Source organism: Triticum dicoccoides, chromosome 4B (assembly GCF_002162155.2).
Source record: "Triticum dicoccoides isolate Atlit2015 ecotype Zavitan chromosome 4B, WEW_v2.0, whole genome shotgun sequence".
Taxonomy (NCBI): domain Eukaryota; kingdom Viridiplantae; phylum Streptophyta; class Magnoliopsida; order Poales; family Poaceae; genus Triticum; species Triticum dicoccoides.
In genome coordinates, this window is record NC_041387.1 from 275,800,327 (window position 1) to 275,813,622 (window position 13,296).

Consider the following 13,296-nt stretch of genomic DNA (forward strand, 5'->3'; position numbering starts at 1 on the left):
AGGAGGGGATGCGGACAATGTGTGGATGAAGATGGCGACTTGCATTCGTATGGTGGCCTCGGAGGAGTTTGGAGTGTCCAGGGGAAGGAGAAGCGAAGATAAGGATACCTGGTGGTGGAATGATGATGTCCAGAAGGCGCTTAAAGAGAAGAAAGATTGCTTCAGACGCCTATACCTGGATAGGAGTGCAGACAACATAGAGAAGTACAAGATGGCGAAGAAGGCCGCAAAGCGAGCTGTTGGTGAAGCAAGGGGTCGGGCATATGAGGACCTCTACCAACGGTTAGGCACGTAGGAAGGTGAAAGGGACATCTATAAGATGGCTAAGATCCGGGAGAGGAAGACGAGGGATATTGGCCAAGTCAAATGCATCAAGGACGGAGCAGGCCAACTCTTGGTGAAGGACGAAGAGATTAAGCATAGATGGTGGGAGTACTTCGACAAGCTGTTCAATGGGGAGAATGAGAGTTCTACCATTGAACTGAATGACTCCTTTGATGAGACCAGCATGCGTTTTGTGCGGCGCATCCAGGAGTCTGAGGTGAAGGAGGCTTTAAAAAGGATGAAAGGAGGCAAGGCGATGGGCCCTGATTGTATCCCCATTGAGATGTGGAAAGGTCTCGGGGACATAGCGGTAGTATGGCTAACCAAGCTTTTCAACCTCATTTTTCGGGCAAACAAGATGCCAGAAGAATGGAGACGGAGTATATTAGTACCAATCTTCAAGAACAAGGGGGATGTTCAGAGTTGTACTAATTACCGTGGAATTAAGCTGATGAGCCATACAATGAAGCTATGGGAGAGAGTCATTGAGCACCGCTTAAGAAGAATGACAAGCATGACCAAAAATCAGTTTGGTTTCATGCCTGGGAGGTCGACCATGGAAGCCATTTTCTTGGTACGACAACTTATGGAGAGATATAGGGAGCATAAGAAGGACTTGCATATGGTGTTCATTGACTTGGAGAAGGCCTATGATAAGATACCACGGAATGTCATGTGGTGGGCCTTGGAGAAACACAAAGTCCCAGCAAAGTACATTACCCTCATCAAGGACATGTACAATAATGTTGTGACAAGTGTTCGAACAAGTGATGTCGACACCGATGACTTCCCGATTAAGATAGGACTGCATCAGGGGTCAGCTTTGAGCCCTTATCTTTTTGCATTGGTGATGGATGAGGTCACAAGGGGTATACAAGGAGATATCCCATGGTGTATGCTCTTTGCGGATGATGTGGTGCTAGTTGACGATAGTCGGACGGGGGTAAATAGGAAGTTAGAGTTATGGAGACAAACCTTGGAATCGAAAGGGTTTAGGCTTAGTAGAACTAAAACCGAGTACATGATGTGCGGTTTCAGTACTACTAGCTGTGAGGAGGAGGAGGTTAGCCTTGATGGCCAGGTGGTACCTCGGAAGGACACCTTTCGGTATTTGGGGTCAATGTTGCAGGAGGATGGGGGTATTGATGAAGATGTGAACCATCGAATAAAAGCCAGATGGATGAAGTGGCGCCAAGCTTCTGGCATTCTCTGTGACAAGAGAGTGCCACAAAAGCTAAAAGGCAAGTTCTACAGGACGGCGGTTCGACCCGCAATGTTGTATGGCGCGGAGTGTTGGCCGACTAAAAGGCGACATGTTCAACAGTTAGGTGTGGCGGAGATGCGTATGTTGAGATGGATGTGTGGCCACACGAGGAAGGATCGAGTCCGGAATGATGATATACGAGATAGAGTTGGGGTAGCACCAATTGAGGAGAAGCTTGTCCAACATCGTTTGAGATGGTTTGGGCATATTCAGCGCAGGCCTCCAGAAGCTCCAGTGCATAGCGGACGGCAAAAGCGTGCAGAGAATGTCAAGAGAGGGCGGGATCGACCGATTTTGACATGGGAGGAGTCCGTTAAGAGAGACCTGAAGGATTGGAGTATCGACAAAGAGCTAGCTATGGACAGGGGTGCGTGGAAGCTTGCTATCCATGTGCCAGAACCATGAGTTGGTTGCGAGATCTTATGGGTTTCACCTCTAGCCTACCCCAACTTGTTTGGGACTAAAGGCTTTGTTGTTGTTGTTGTTGTTGTTGTTGTTGTTGTTGTTGTTGTTGTAGGATTGTTATACAACCCAAATCAGGATGAAGCCTAAGTTAGATGGTATAAACTATTTAACTATTTTTCAGATTTGCGAGCACATTGATTTATTATGAGCCCAGTGCAAGCCACAGGCACTTTGCTAGTTTGGTTAATGACGTCATTTCAAAAATTTGATGAAAACTTGAGTAATGTTATGATGTCTAAGGCTCTACAATGCTCTTGTTAGCTTTTCTGTAGCCTAGAATGAACTGCAATAAAGAATACATGGATGCGCTTCTCCATTTCTGGATGCATAGCAAAGCATATATGATGACAAGTGAATAACAAACTGACTATTATAAATGTGAATGACTGAATTGTGTAATCACACAGTGTGGTTAGTCAATGTTCTACCCAGCAAAAGCAAGCATATCCATCTCAAACCGAAGATGAATCGACATGAAATGGCCTTCTGAGCGGAGCTTATTCACTATCTCACTGCTTGTTTTCATGATGTTTGGCTTGAATCGTAATGCATGATAATTCACCCGGCATCGAAGTCTCTGGATCTCTGGATCATTTATATCTTCTGCCAAGCGATGTGAAAATGGAGTTAAATAGATAGCCCCATAACTCTTCATCTTCTCTAAAGCAACTGTCGTATACCAAGTTACCGATGCATCTCGAGGTGGCCGGATCTGTTAGCAACACATATTAGTCTCTGGAGTTATTCACTCGTATAACTGAAACTAGTGAGCTTTCTTTCACCTGGTAGGCTTTCAGCTTCTTAGCTTTTCTGTTTGTAATGATATCTGGGACGCTCGTAGCAATACGGACATCATATTTTAATGTCTTGATGAAGTGGGGAACATCATAAATACCTATGAAACCACTGGTTGCATGTATAAATAGAAACCATAAGTAAAAACATCAACCAGTAACCACATGCCAAGATCATTCAGAACAAACCAAAAATGCTGACAAAAAGGCAGTTTCAAATATATAGAACAGCACTGAAATTAAGTGTTCTTACGAGGAATGAAGCACACTACATGTAAATCATTTGTGAAGCCTATTATCTTACTTGATTCCTGTAACAGAAAGATACTCCCTCTGTAACTTAATATAAGACGTTTTTTCACTGTCATGGTGTCAAAAAATGTCCTGTATTAAGTTACGGAGGGAGTACCACGTAGCTGGAACTCAAAAATCGAACAAACAGTACTTAATTTTGAGAATATGCAGAAGTGTCTTTTGCTTAAGAAATGGAAATAATCTGTTTACAGATGAAGGACTAATTCAGTTTTACAAGATTTTCAAATCAGAGGAATAGAAAAAGTAAAGGAATAAGATGCCCTACCCAGGGCTTCGCCCTTTTAGGTCTCTGAAAAACCAGTTGACATGTGCGACCCAATCAAGGACGCAGTACTTCTGCCTGAGTTCCTCTGGATCCTACTCGTCAGGATTACCGTGCTCTCTAATCCTTAGGAATTTTCAATGAGGCCTTACCAAATACTAAGAATCCTAAGGAATCAGGTCAATATGGACGGACACAAGCCTAAGGAATCAAGTACTTCTATTCCTATGAAACGAATGCTAAACATATGAAGAAAATCCCATAGGAATCCTCCAAAATTTCCTCCAAACCGAATGAGCCCGGAAAGAAAAACGACGATAAAAGGATTTGCCTGGCATTAGATTGCAGCACAAAGAGGAACTTATGTCATAGAAACAACTTAATTCTGGCATTACTGCATAGCTACAGGTAGAAGGTCTAAGCAATGAAAAGTAAATGTAAATGCCACATATACAACTATTACACAATTTTATAGTGTAATGCAGGGCAATTGGTTTTGTGCCATTTGTCCAACCCGAAATGCTAAGAGTTACTTTTAAATGGCTTGTACTGAATATGCCAATGATTCCATTACTTGCATAAGTATTCTAGTCATGACACTGCATTTGTAAAACTTGGTCGGAAATTGCACATTTAGAATACCTTTTATAATTATGAAGCAGCATTCGTAAAACCTGGTTCAAAATGCCAACTAGCCGAGGCCAAGAAGGTTCTGACTGACTTAAATTTTAGATTTTCTCATTTTACAGGGGGGTAATCTCCAGCCCAAGCATGTATGGACAATGGCCCCAAAGATGCTGCAACAGAGCTCGCAACAAGGACCAAACAGCACAATTGCATGATAGCCACATTGATGAGTTGGGCAACAACAGACGCACATGTGATATGGCAGCAGAGTGCATGAACCGCTCAGGACTCAAGACTCCATAAAATGGTGGCACAAACTAGGCAAGGCACCCACATATGGCAAAGGTCACAGTGTCAACGTGTGCGAGCTAGTGTGGCTAAGCGACAACAAAGCAGCAGCCAAGGAGTAACTACGTAAGGTTAGGCAGTGATCGAGATGTGATTCGACGGCATTTGCCACACGAAGCAGTCAGCAGGCACATTGTTGTGATTGTGACTACATAGCCTGGCACTGCACCAGCAGAGTGGTGCGCAGCATCGTCTACTATGCGATTCTCATTGCCGACCTGTAATTCCCATAGTATGACTGCTTGATTGGCTCCCATAAGCCCCACTACTCGTGCATAGACCTTTCAGTGGCACCATCGATGGAGAAGGCAATGGTGCCACGCCCCTCGATGCGCACCACGGATCTATCACCGAAACGCACAGTTCCAACGATCCATATGTCAAGCTCGGTGAAGGCTGCGAGATCACCGGTCATGCGATTCGACACACCGGTGTCAAGGTAGCACACCGTGTCCCGAGGCTCGTCGTCGCCGGCGGGGACGACATTTACCTTCTCTTCGTTGAGAAAGATCACGGGGCACGTCCACTTGTGGGGCTCAGATCCGCTGCCATGGCGAGACTGGAATCGCTGTCGTGGCAACCAATTCGCTGACATGGCAGGATTTTCCACTGCAGCTATGGGAGGGTGCGAAACCGCTACCATGGCAGCGAAATTCGCGGCCGTGGCAGAGATCTCCACGACATCGGCCAGCAGCAAGTCCGGATCAGCCTCCTTGTCGGCTCGAGCAAGGAGTGCCTCCTCCCTCTTCTTTTTCCTGCATTCACGGCCCAATGGCCCTTTATGCCACAGTAGCGGCATTTGTCTTTGTCGCCGCCGCTCTTGTGGTCATGGCCGTTCTCGCATCCACCTCCGCGGGCACCGCCCCACGAGCACTGCCCCTCAGGCGGTTGTTCCGCCCGCCAGAGGAAGAGCTGTTGTTGCCTCGGGGTTGCTACTTCCGGGCCTCCCACTCCTTCGTGAGAAGCAGGCCTTCGTGAGAAGCAGGCGGTCACCCTAACCGTTGTTGTTGTCGTGAGTGTCATTGAGACGGTCTTCGACCACGCGAAGCTGCCGGGTGACTTCGTCCAGAGGCAACATGCTCACGTCGAGCAGTGTCTCAATGGCAATGGCGACCTGCACGGATTGGGATGGCACAACACGGAGGAACTTGGCTACTACCTTGGGCTCCTCCAGCGTGTCACCGAGCGCGCGCAGGTTGGTGACGTTCCCAGAGAAGTCGGCGATGGTCTTGCCGTCACGGAAGGAGATGCCCCCGAAGTCATGCCGCAGCTTATGTGTGTTTGCCTCGCGCACCCAGCTGGCACCCATGCGCTGCATTGCGATGGCATCCCACACAGCCTTGGCGTTCTCCTCCTCGTCAACGGCGTTCAGCACGTCTCGCGGGATGGTGATCATGGCATTGTGCTCGTCGTGGTAGGAGGCATTCCCAATGGACACGGCCTCCCACCAGCCATGGGCTTGAAGGTAAACCTTCATCAGCAGCGCCCACTCTGCATAGTTGGTGCGTGTCAGCATCGGGAGGGTGCCGCCAGAGGTCACCTGCTGCACCAACACTTCACCACCGCCACCGCCGCAGGTTCTACTCTGGCTCTGCTCCTGTGACGCCACGTGGAGGCGCAGGGGCATACGTGACCAATTGCCGGCGGCCAAAGTACCCGACATGGCTCTGATGCCACTTGTTGCCTCTCTAAGATGAAATTCAGCTCATGAGAGAGAGAGAGAGAGATTTGCGCAGCGTAAGCATTGTTGTTTTTCTGTTTCTCCTTTTATTTCTCAACAAACACAAGTCATGTCGCGGCCCACGCACTCCGATCGGATCATGCCATCCCGCGACCGAGCACATGCCCACGACGCCCTACAAACTAACCGCGAATCATGCAAAAACGGGTCTCGTGGTGTTGACTCTAAACAGAAATGTGCCAAAACGCTAACAAACTAAAAACGTTGTCATCGCAGCGAAATCGGCTGCCATGGCAGCCAAACCAGAAACGCTGCCATGGGACCCAGAACTAGATTATTCCAACAAAACACAGGCTGGAGGGGGGCATTGAGAAAAGTTGTTGGAAGGAGAACTCACATCGAACAAAAGGAGGATATGCAAGCTCCCACCACATGAAGATTCCTCATCATAACTTCCAGCAGGCCAGGGAGCCGGGCAACTGCTCTTCAACCTGCTCCCGCAGCTCTGCCTCCATGATGCTCGGCTCGGGGTCCAAATCCCGAGACACAACCTTCACTGAAGCAGTAGTGGGAGTACCTGACGCACAGCCAATAGGCGCCAACCTCGAGTCCCCGCGTGATATCAAGACCCCTAGAAGGGGATGAATAGTTGCCCCAAGGCAACTTGGAGCTGCAACAACTCCCTCCTGGACAGCGATGACATGGAGAATTCCCAAATTTAACGTCCTCGCATGGGCCAAGCCGGCCCCTCCCTTCTCGACAGTCGTCTGGGCGGTTTTCCTCCTCTTACTCCCAATGATCACCTCGGAAGCTCTCCCGCCTCCTCAGTGGCTGCTGGCAGCTTCTGCTTCCCGGAGGTGTCACCCACTGCATCGACCCTAGAGAAGATGCTCCCGAGCGTTTTCCTCTTCCCTAAATTGGAGGAGCCGTTCGATGCCTGCCCCATGCCATTCAAACCGCTAGCGCTTGAAGTACTGGTCAGACCAGCAGCTGGCGCGGGAGCTTGGGCAGGCAGCCACCCAACGTCATGCCTAGTCCACGAGAAGGGGATATCAGGAGATAAAGGAGGCCACCTCCTGCAAAGCCACCAAAAAGGACAAATGAGGCGTGAAAGGGAAAAGGGTTAGCGGCCCGAAGGATAGCGCACTTACCTCATCCGGCTGGTTGGGATGCCCGAGGACAGGCTGACCCATCAGGTCGACGACCTTGGACTTCACAGGTTTGACCGCCCGTCTGTGCATCTCCTTCCCTTGAGCTCGTCCGGCGCCTCCCGGGTTGGATCCCCCAAGCCTGTGTACAATCACATAGGGCAGCACCTCAGTTTGATGGGTTGAACTCGATGTCTGATGAACGTCACCACCACAGTCTCCCCAAGGAGGGCGCCTCGTGGAGCACGGTTATGCGTTTCCCCAAAAACTTCGCTACTACCTGCACCCTGAGAGTAGGTCGGGCTGCCCAGACATCATTGTACACCACATATTGGGTGTTGAAGGCCAGTAAGGCAGGGTTAGGGTTGTAGTAGTAGAACCAGTTATGGTGCCACCCTTGTTGGAGATGGTGGAGACCTTGGCCGCCTCAACCCCGGCATTACCCAAACTGAGATGCCGACTCCCCCAACTTGATATCATCCTGACACATGTATGGCTTAACGAAATACAGCCTCTTTCACTAGGCGAAATGAGCCTCAATCCCCAGAAAGCCCTCGTTGTAGGTGATGAAGCTTGCCACTTGATCCCGTTCAGATTTAAGTCGTGAAGCTCCAGCCCATAGTAATGGAGCAGTCCTCAGAGAAAGGGTTGGATCGGCAGGGAGAACCCCCTCTCAAAGAAAGGGACGAAGACCACCGCCTCCCCCTCTCAAGGTTCGGGGGTTGCCTCTCTTTTGGGCACCCCCCATTGGAGATTGAGGGAAAACACACCCGCCACCACCAGCTTCAATATCTTCGACGCCGTCATCTTCAAAGGACGCCAGGTGGCCGGATCTTCCTCCTCCACCTCCTAATTTCCCGCCGCCCCCAATGCCTCCTTCACCTCCTCGGCCGCGTCGGAGGGCCTGCTCCACCGCTCAGGTGGGCCCTCGGCTTGCCCACCGGAGCAAGATATTGTGAGGACGACGGCAACATATCTACAACAGTGGGATCCTTGGCAAAGGCTGATGGGGATGACATCGTCTCTACGGAAGAGCGTTGGCGGTGCAAGAGCAAGGAGCAGAGTGATGGTAAGGCGTGCTCCAGGAGTGAGACACACCCTCACAATGGCAGGCAAAACGCTGGGAAAGGGAAGGCGGCAGCAAGGAAGACGAAGGCAAGAAGGGCTTGGTAACCTCACTGCTCCTCATCGCCGCCTATCTTATAGGCAAAGGGGAAACCAAAACACCCCCACCCTCGGGAATCACCACATCAGCTCCGATGCAACCATTTAGAATGGTAACTCAGCACCCCACGCAAGCATGCCTTGGTTCCAAACCTCCTAATGGCATCGCAAACATTGGACATCAAGACTTGGCGTACCGGCCCCTGTTTCGTCCCTTGCCCTCAGTCAATTAGAGGGCCAAGGACCATGAGAATCTTTCCCCTTGCAGTTGGTGGACCTTCGGTCAACACGGTGTACCATGAGAATCCTTCTCCTTGCAGTCGGTGGACCTTCGGTCAACACAGCGTACCCTCAACTGATCGCTGGTCAAGACTCGAAAAGGTTGGTCCTCAAATGTCTCGATCCAAGGTTTCACCTTCACATGGGAGCGAGTAGATCAAACAAGTCCCACGCAACCTCCCGGCAAGTAGGTCACGCGACACTCGAGGGCTACTAACAAGGACACAACATAAGGGCATGCCTGTCAACCAGAGGGCTCAACACATCCCATGATCAGGCGTGGAGTCAGCCACTCGAGCCTAGCAGTCGGTCAGGCATCGTGCCTACTTGAGAGGCATGGTAACGATGAGCTACCAGCACGACATGGTCCGACAGGACCAAGGGGCGCAACCCACAGATAATCCAACCCGAGCAGATAATCGTACCTCAGTTTGCAATATTGTCATGTCTGAGAGAAGAGATGCAGTCTCCTTCTGATACTCAAGGACATCGCCCTTCATGGATAGGAGGTCTTGGTATTCGGCCTCATCCAAGCTTGGGTTTCCTCTTCACATCGTCACATCTAAATGATCCAAGGAATTTCACATTGAGACTTGCTCAACAAACTGCCCCAGTGGGAATTTCATGTTGAGACTTGCTCACAACCCGCCCTAGCGATCAAATCTCACCGCAGCAACCGAGACGCCGACAAGGTCTACAGAGCGAATCTTGTATGGAATCTATACTACTATTAAACAAGAAAACATATTCATCCCTAACTGCACCCCATCTAATGCACACGAAACAACCCGAAACAATTAGAGCCTTAGATCAGGCCCACTCATATCAATCTAACCGTCAGGATTAACAACTAATCCTCATTGATGTGGGTTTAGCAATTTTAGGCGCCGGACGAAAACTCTGCCAGCATCGCTATCGATTCCAAAAAGAAAAGGAAACAAATCCCTACAATCACGTAACACCCAATCTTCTCCCGAACTGCCCCAGGTACACCCTCATGGGCGCCCTTCGCTCCAGCCCTTCCTGCCTCCTACACGTCGTCGCCGCCGCTCCCTCTTTCACGGGTCGCCGTGCTCCCTCCCTGCAGCCTCCGCCGTTCGCTGTTGCAGGCGCTTGACGCCCACGCGGTGCTGCTACCGCACGCAGCAGCACGGGTTCTGCGGCGGAGACGTGGAAGAAGGATGACGGGGAGGGGTCGTTGACGCTGACGAGCGCAGCTCCGAGAAGGCTCTTCAAACGAGGGTGCTTCTCTCCCTCTCACTCTCTATGTTCCTTTTTCCCTCTCTACTCTCCTGTCCCTCTCAAGGTGCAGCAAGGCGTCACGGCGGTGCCGGCATAAGGGCGTGGGTGGCGACAGGATCAACTGCACGCTCTACACCCAATCTCTCTTTCTAACCTCTCTGTTCAGTAGGTTTGAGCGGAGGATCTCTCTTTCTAACCTCTAGCTATTTATTACAGTCTGTTGACGCATCAAAAACTTCATTAAGGATGGATTGTCTAATGGTGTGCTTCTTATTGTGATGCCCCCGATTTAATCGTACACTAATCATACACGCAAACGTGTACGATCAAGATCAGGGACTCACGGGAAGATATCACAACACAACTCTACAAATAAAATAAGTCATACAAGCATCATATTACAAGCCAGGGGCCTCGAGGGCTCGAATACAAGAGCTCGATCATAGACGAGTCAGCGGAAGCAACAATATCTGAGTACAGACATAAGTTAAACAAGTTTGCCTTAAGAAGGCTAGCACAAACTGGGATACAGATCGAAAGAGGCGCAGGCCTCCTGCCTGGGATCCTCCTAAACTACTCCTGGTCGTCGTCAGCGGGCAGCACGTAGTAGTAGGCACCTCCGATGTAGTAGGAGTCGTCGTCGACGGTGGCGTATGGATCCTGGGCTCCAACATCTGGTTGCGACAACCAGGTAGAAGGGATAGGGGGAAAAGAGGGAGAAAGCAACCGTGAGTACTCATCCAAAGTACTCGCAAGCAAGGAGCTACACTACATATGCATGGGTAAATGTGTAAAGGACCATATCGGTGGACTGAACTGCAGAAAGCCAGAATAAGAGGGGAATAGCTAATCCTTTCGAAGACTACGCTTCTGGCAGCCTCCGTCTTGCAGCATGTAGAAGAGAGTAGACTGAAGACCTCCAAGTAGCATCGCATAGCATAACCCTAACCGATGATCCTCCCCTCGTCGCCCTGTGAGAGAGCGATCATCGGTTGTATCTGGCACTTGGAAGGGTGTGTTTTATTAAGTATCCGGTTCTAGTTGTCATAAGGTCAAGGTACAACTCCAAGTCGTCCTGTTACCGAAGATCACGGCTATTCGAATAGATTAACTTCCCTGCAGGGGTGCACCACATAACCCAACACACTCGATCCCATTTGGCCGGACACACTTTCCTAGGTCATGCCCGGCCTCGGAAGATCAACACGTCGCAGCCCCACCTAAACCAATAGAGAGGTCAGCACGCCGGTCTAAACCTAAGCGCCCAGGGGTCTGGGCCCATCGCCCTTAGCACACCTGCATGTTGCGTGGGCGGCCGGAAGCAGACCTAGCCTAGTAGGCGTTCCAGTCCAATCCAGCGCGCGCCGCTCCGTTGCTGACGTCACGAAGGCTTCGGCTGATACCACGACGTCGAGTGCCCATAACTGTCCCCGCGTAGATGGTTAGTGCGTATAGGCCAGTAGCCAGACTCAGATCAAATACAAAGATCTCGTTAAACGTGTTAAGTATCCGCGAACGCCGACCAGGGCCAGGCCCACCTCTCTCCTACGTGGTCTCAACCTGCCCTGTCGCTCCGCCTCAAAGTAACAGTCGGGGGCCGTCGGGAACCCAGGCCCACCTCTACCGGGATGGAGCCACCTGCCCCTTCAGCCCCCATCTCCGAACAGTATCACAGGTAATGTAACAGTGCAATGTATATAGCATGCCCGTGATCACCTCCCGAAGTGATCACGGCCCAGTAGTATAGCATCGCAGACGGACAAGAGTGTAGGGCCACTGATGGAACACTAGCATCCTATACTAAGCAGTAGGATAGCAGGTAAGGGTAACAACTGTAGCAACAATGACAGGCTATGCATCAGAATAGGATTAACGGAAAGTAGTAACATGCTACACTACTCTAATGCAAGCAGTATAGAGGAGAGTAGGCGATATCTGGTGATCAGGGGGGGGGGGGCTTGCCTGGTTGCTCAGACAAGAAGGAGGGTCGTCGTCGACGTAGTCGATCACAAGGGCATCAGCGGCAGTCTCCGGGTCTACCGGAAAAGTAACGGAGGGGGAACACAATAAATAACAGAGCAATCAAAGCATAACATGACAAACGTGGTGCTAAAGGTGATCTAACGCAGGGATAGGTGATACCGGCGAAGGGGAGAAACATCCGGGAAAGTATTCCCGGTGTTTCGCGTTTTCGGACAGATAAACCGGAGGGGGAAAGTTGCATATTTGCTATGCTAGGGATGTGTGGCGGACGAACGGAGAGTGTATCCGCATTCATCTCGTCGTTCTGAGCAACTTTCATGTACAAAGTATTTTCATCCGAGTTACGGATTATTTAATATTAATTTTCAAAGTTTCTAATTCATTTTTAGAACTAACAGAATTAATTTAATTTAAAAAAATGCCATTATGATGTCAGCATGGGGTCAGCATGATGTCATCAGTCAACCAGTTAGTTGACTTAGTCAAACTGACAGGCAGGTCCCACATGTCATTGGCTGAAAACTCATTATCTGTTAACTTTTAATTAGCAGGTTTAATTAGAGTTAATTAGTTAACTAAATAGGGTTAGTTAAGTTAATTGATTATTTTAATTAATTAATTAACTAATATTTTTATTATAATTCCTTTTAATTCTTTTTTTAACAATACAGGGGCGTGGGCCCCATCTGTCAAGGGCCCGAAGGCCACAGTGGGCACTGGACTATCGGGCGGTGGGTGTGGGCGCCCAGCGTGGCCAAACCTGCCCGGGTGCGGGGGCTGGGGAAGGCCGTGGCCGGAGCAGCAGGGGCCGTCGAGAGACGGCGGCGGCCGGAGCCGGGGCTGCGTGGCGGCGCCAGCTGTAGTAGCAGTTCCGGAGGAGCGGCGACAATGGGTGCAGGGCGACGGGCGTGACTAGCTGCGCTCGGAGGCGGTAGCAGTAGGAGGCGGCAATGGTAGCGAGCAGGGACGGGGCTCAGGCGCGGCGCGGGTGCAGCCACACATGGTGGCGGGCAAACACGGCGAGGCCGCGCACGGGCACGGGGCGACGCGTCCAGGGCGGAGCAGGGTCGGAGCGCGGACGGCGACCTACGGTGGGAGGCGGAGGGGGATTGGGCAAGGGGCTCACAGGGAGGTCGCGTGCGAGCTCGAGGGGGGGCGTGGAGGCGTCGGAGCAGCAAGTCGACGCGGTCGTCATGTTGTTGGCCGACGCTGAGGAGCGACGACGATTCGATGATGGGGGGCACCGTGGCCTTGCGCTGGTGGGGTGGATGACGACCACGGGGCGCGGTGAGGCCCGAAGGCACCGGTGGTGGAGAGGTAGGGCGGGACGATGGCGTCGGCGAGCGGGGGCTCCAGGGAGGAGGCACCGTCATCGGGGGCGCGGCGTGGGGGCGCCGAGC

The 13,296-nt window shown here is 51.0% G+C and overlaps 1 protein-coding gene across 1 annotated transcript in view; it reads right to left on the reverse strand.

Moving 5' to 3' along the window:
* Nucleotides 1–13,296, reverse strand: part of LOC119295961 (O-fucosyltransferase 1-like) — a 43,921-nt gene that overhangs the window by 20,502 nt on the left and 10,123 nt on the right. Inside the window, exons 6-7 of the mRNA XM_037574387.1 lie at nucleotides 2,836–2,959; nucleotides 2,482–2,765 (exon numbers count right to left, since the gene is read on the reverse strand). Coding sequence (XP_037430284.1) covers nucleotides 2,482–2,765; nucleotides 2,836–2,959 — 408 coding nt within the window. The remainder of the gene's footprint in view (nucleotides 1–2,481; nucleotides 2,766–2,835; nucleotides 2,960–13,296) is intronic.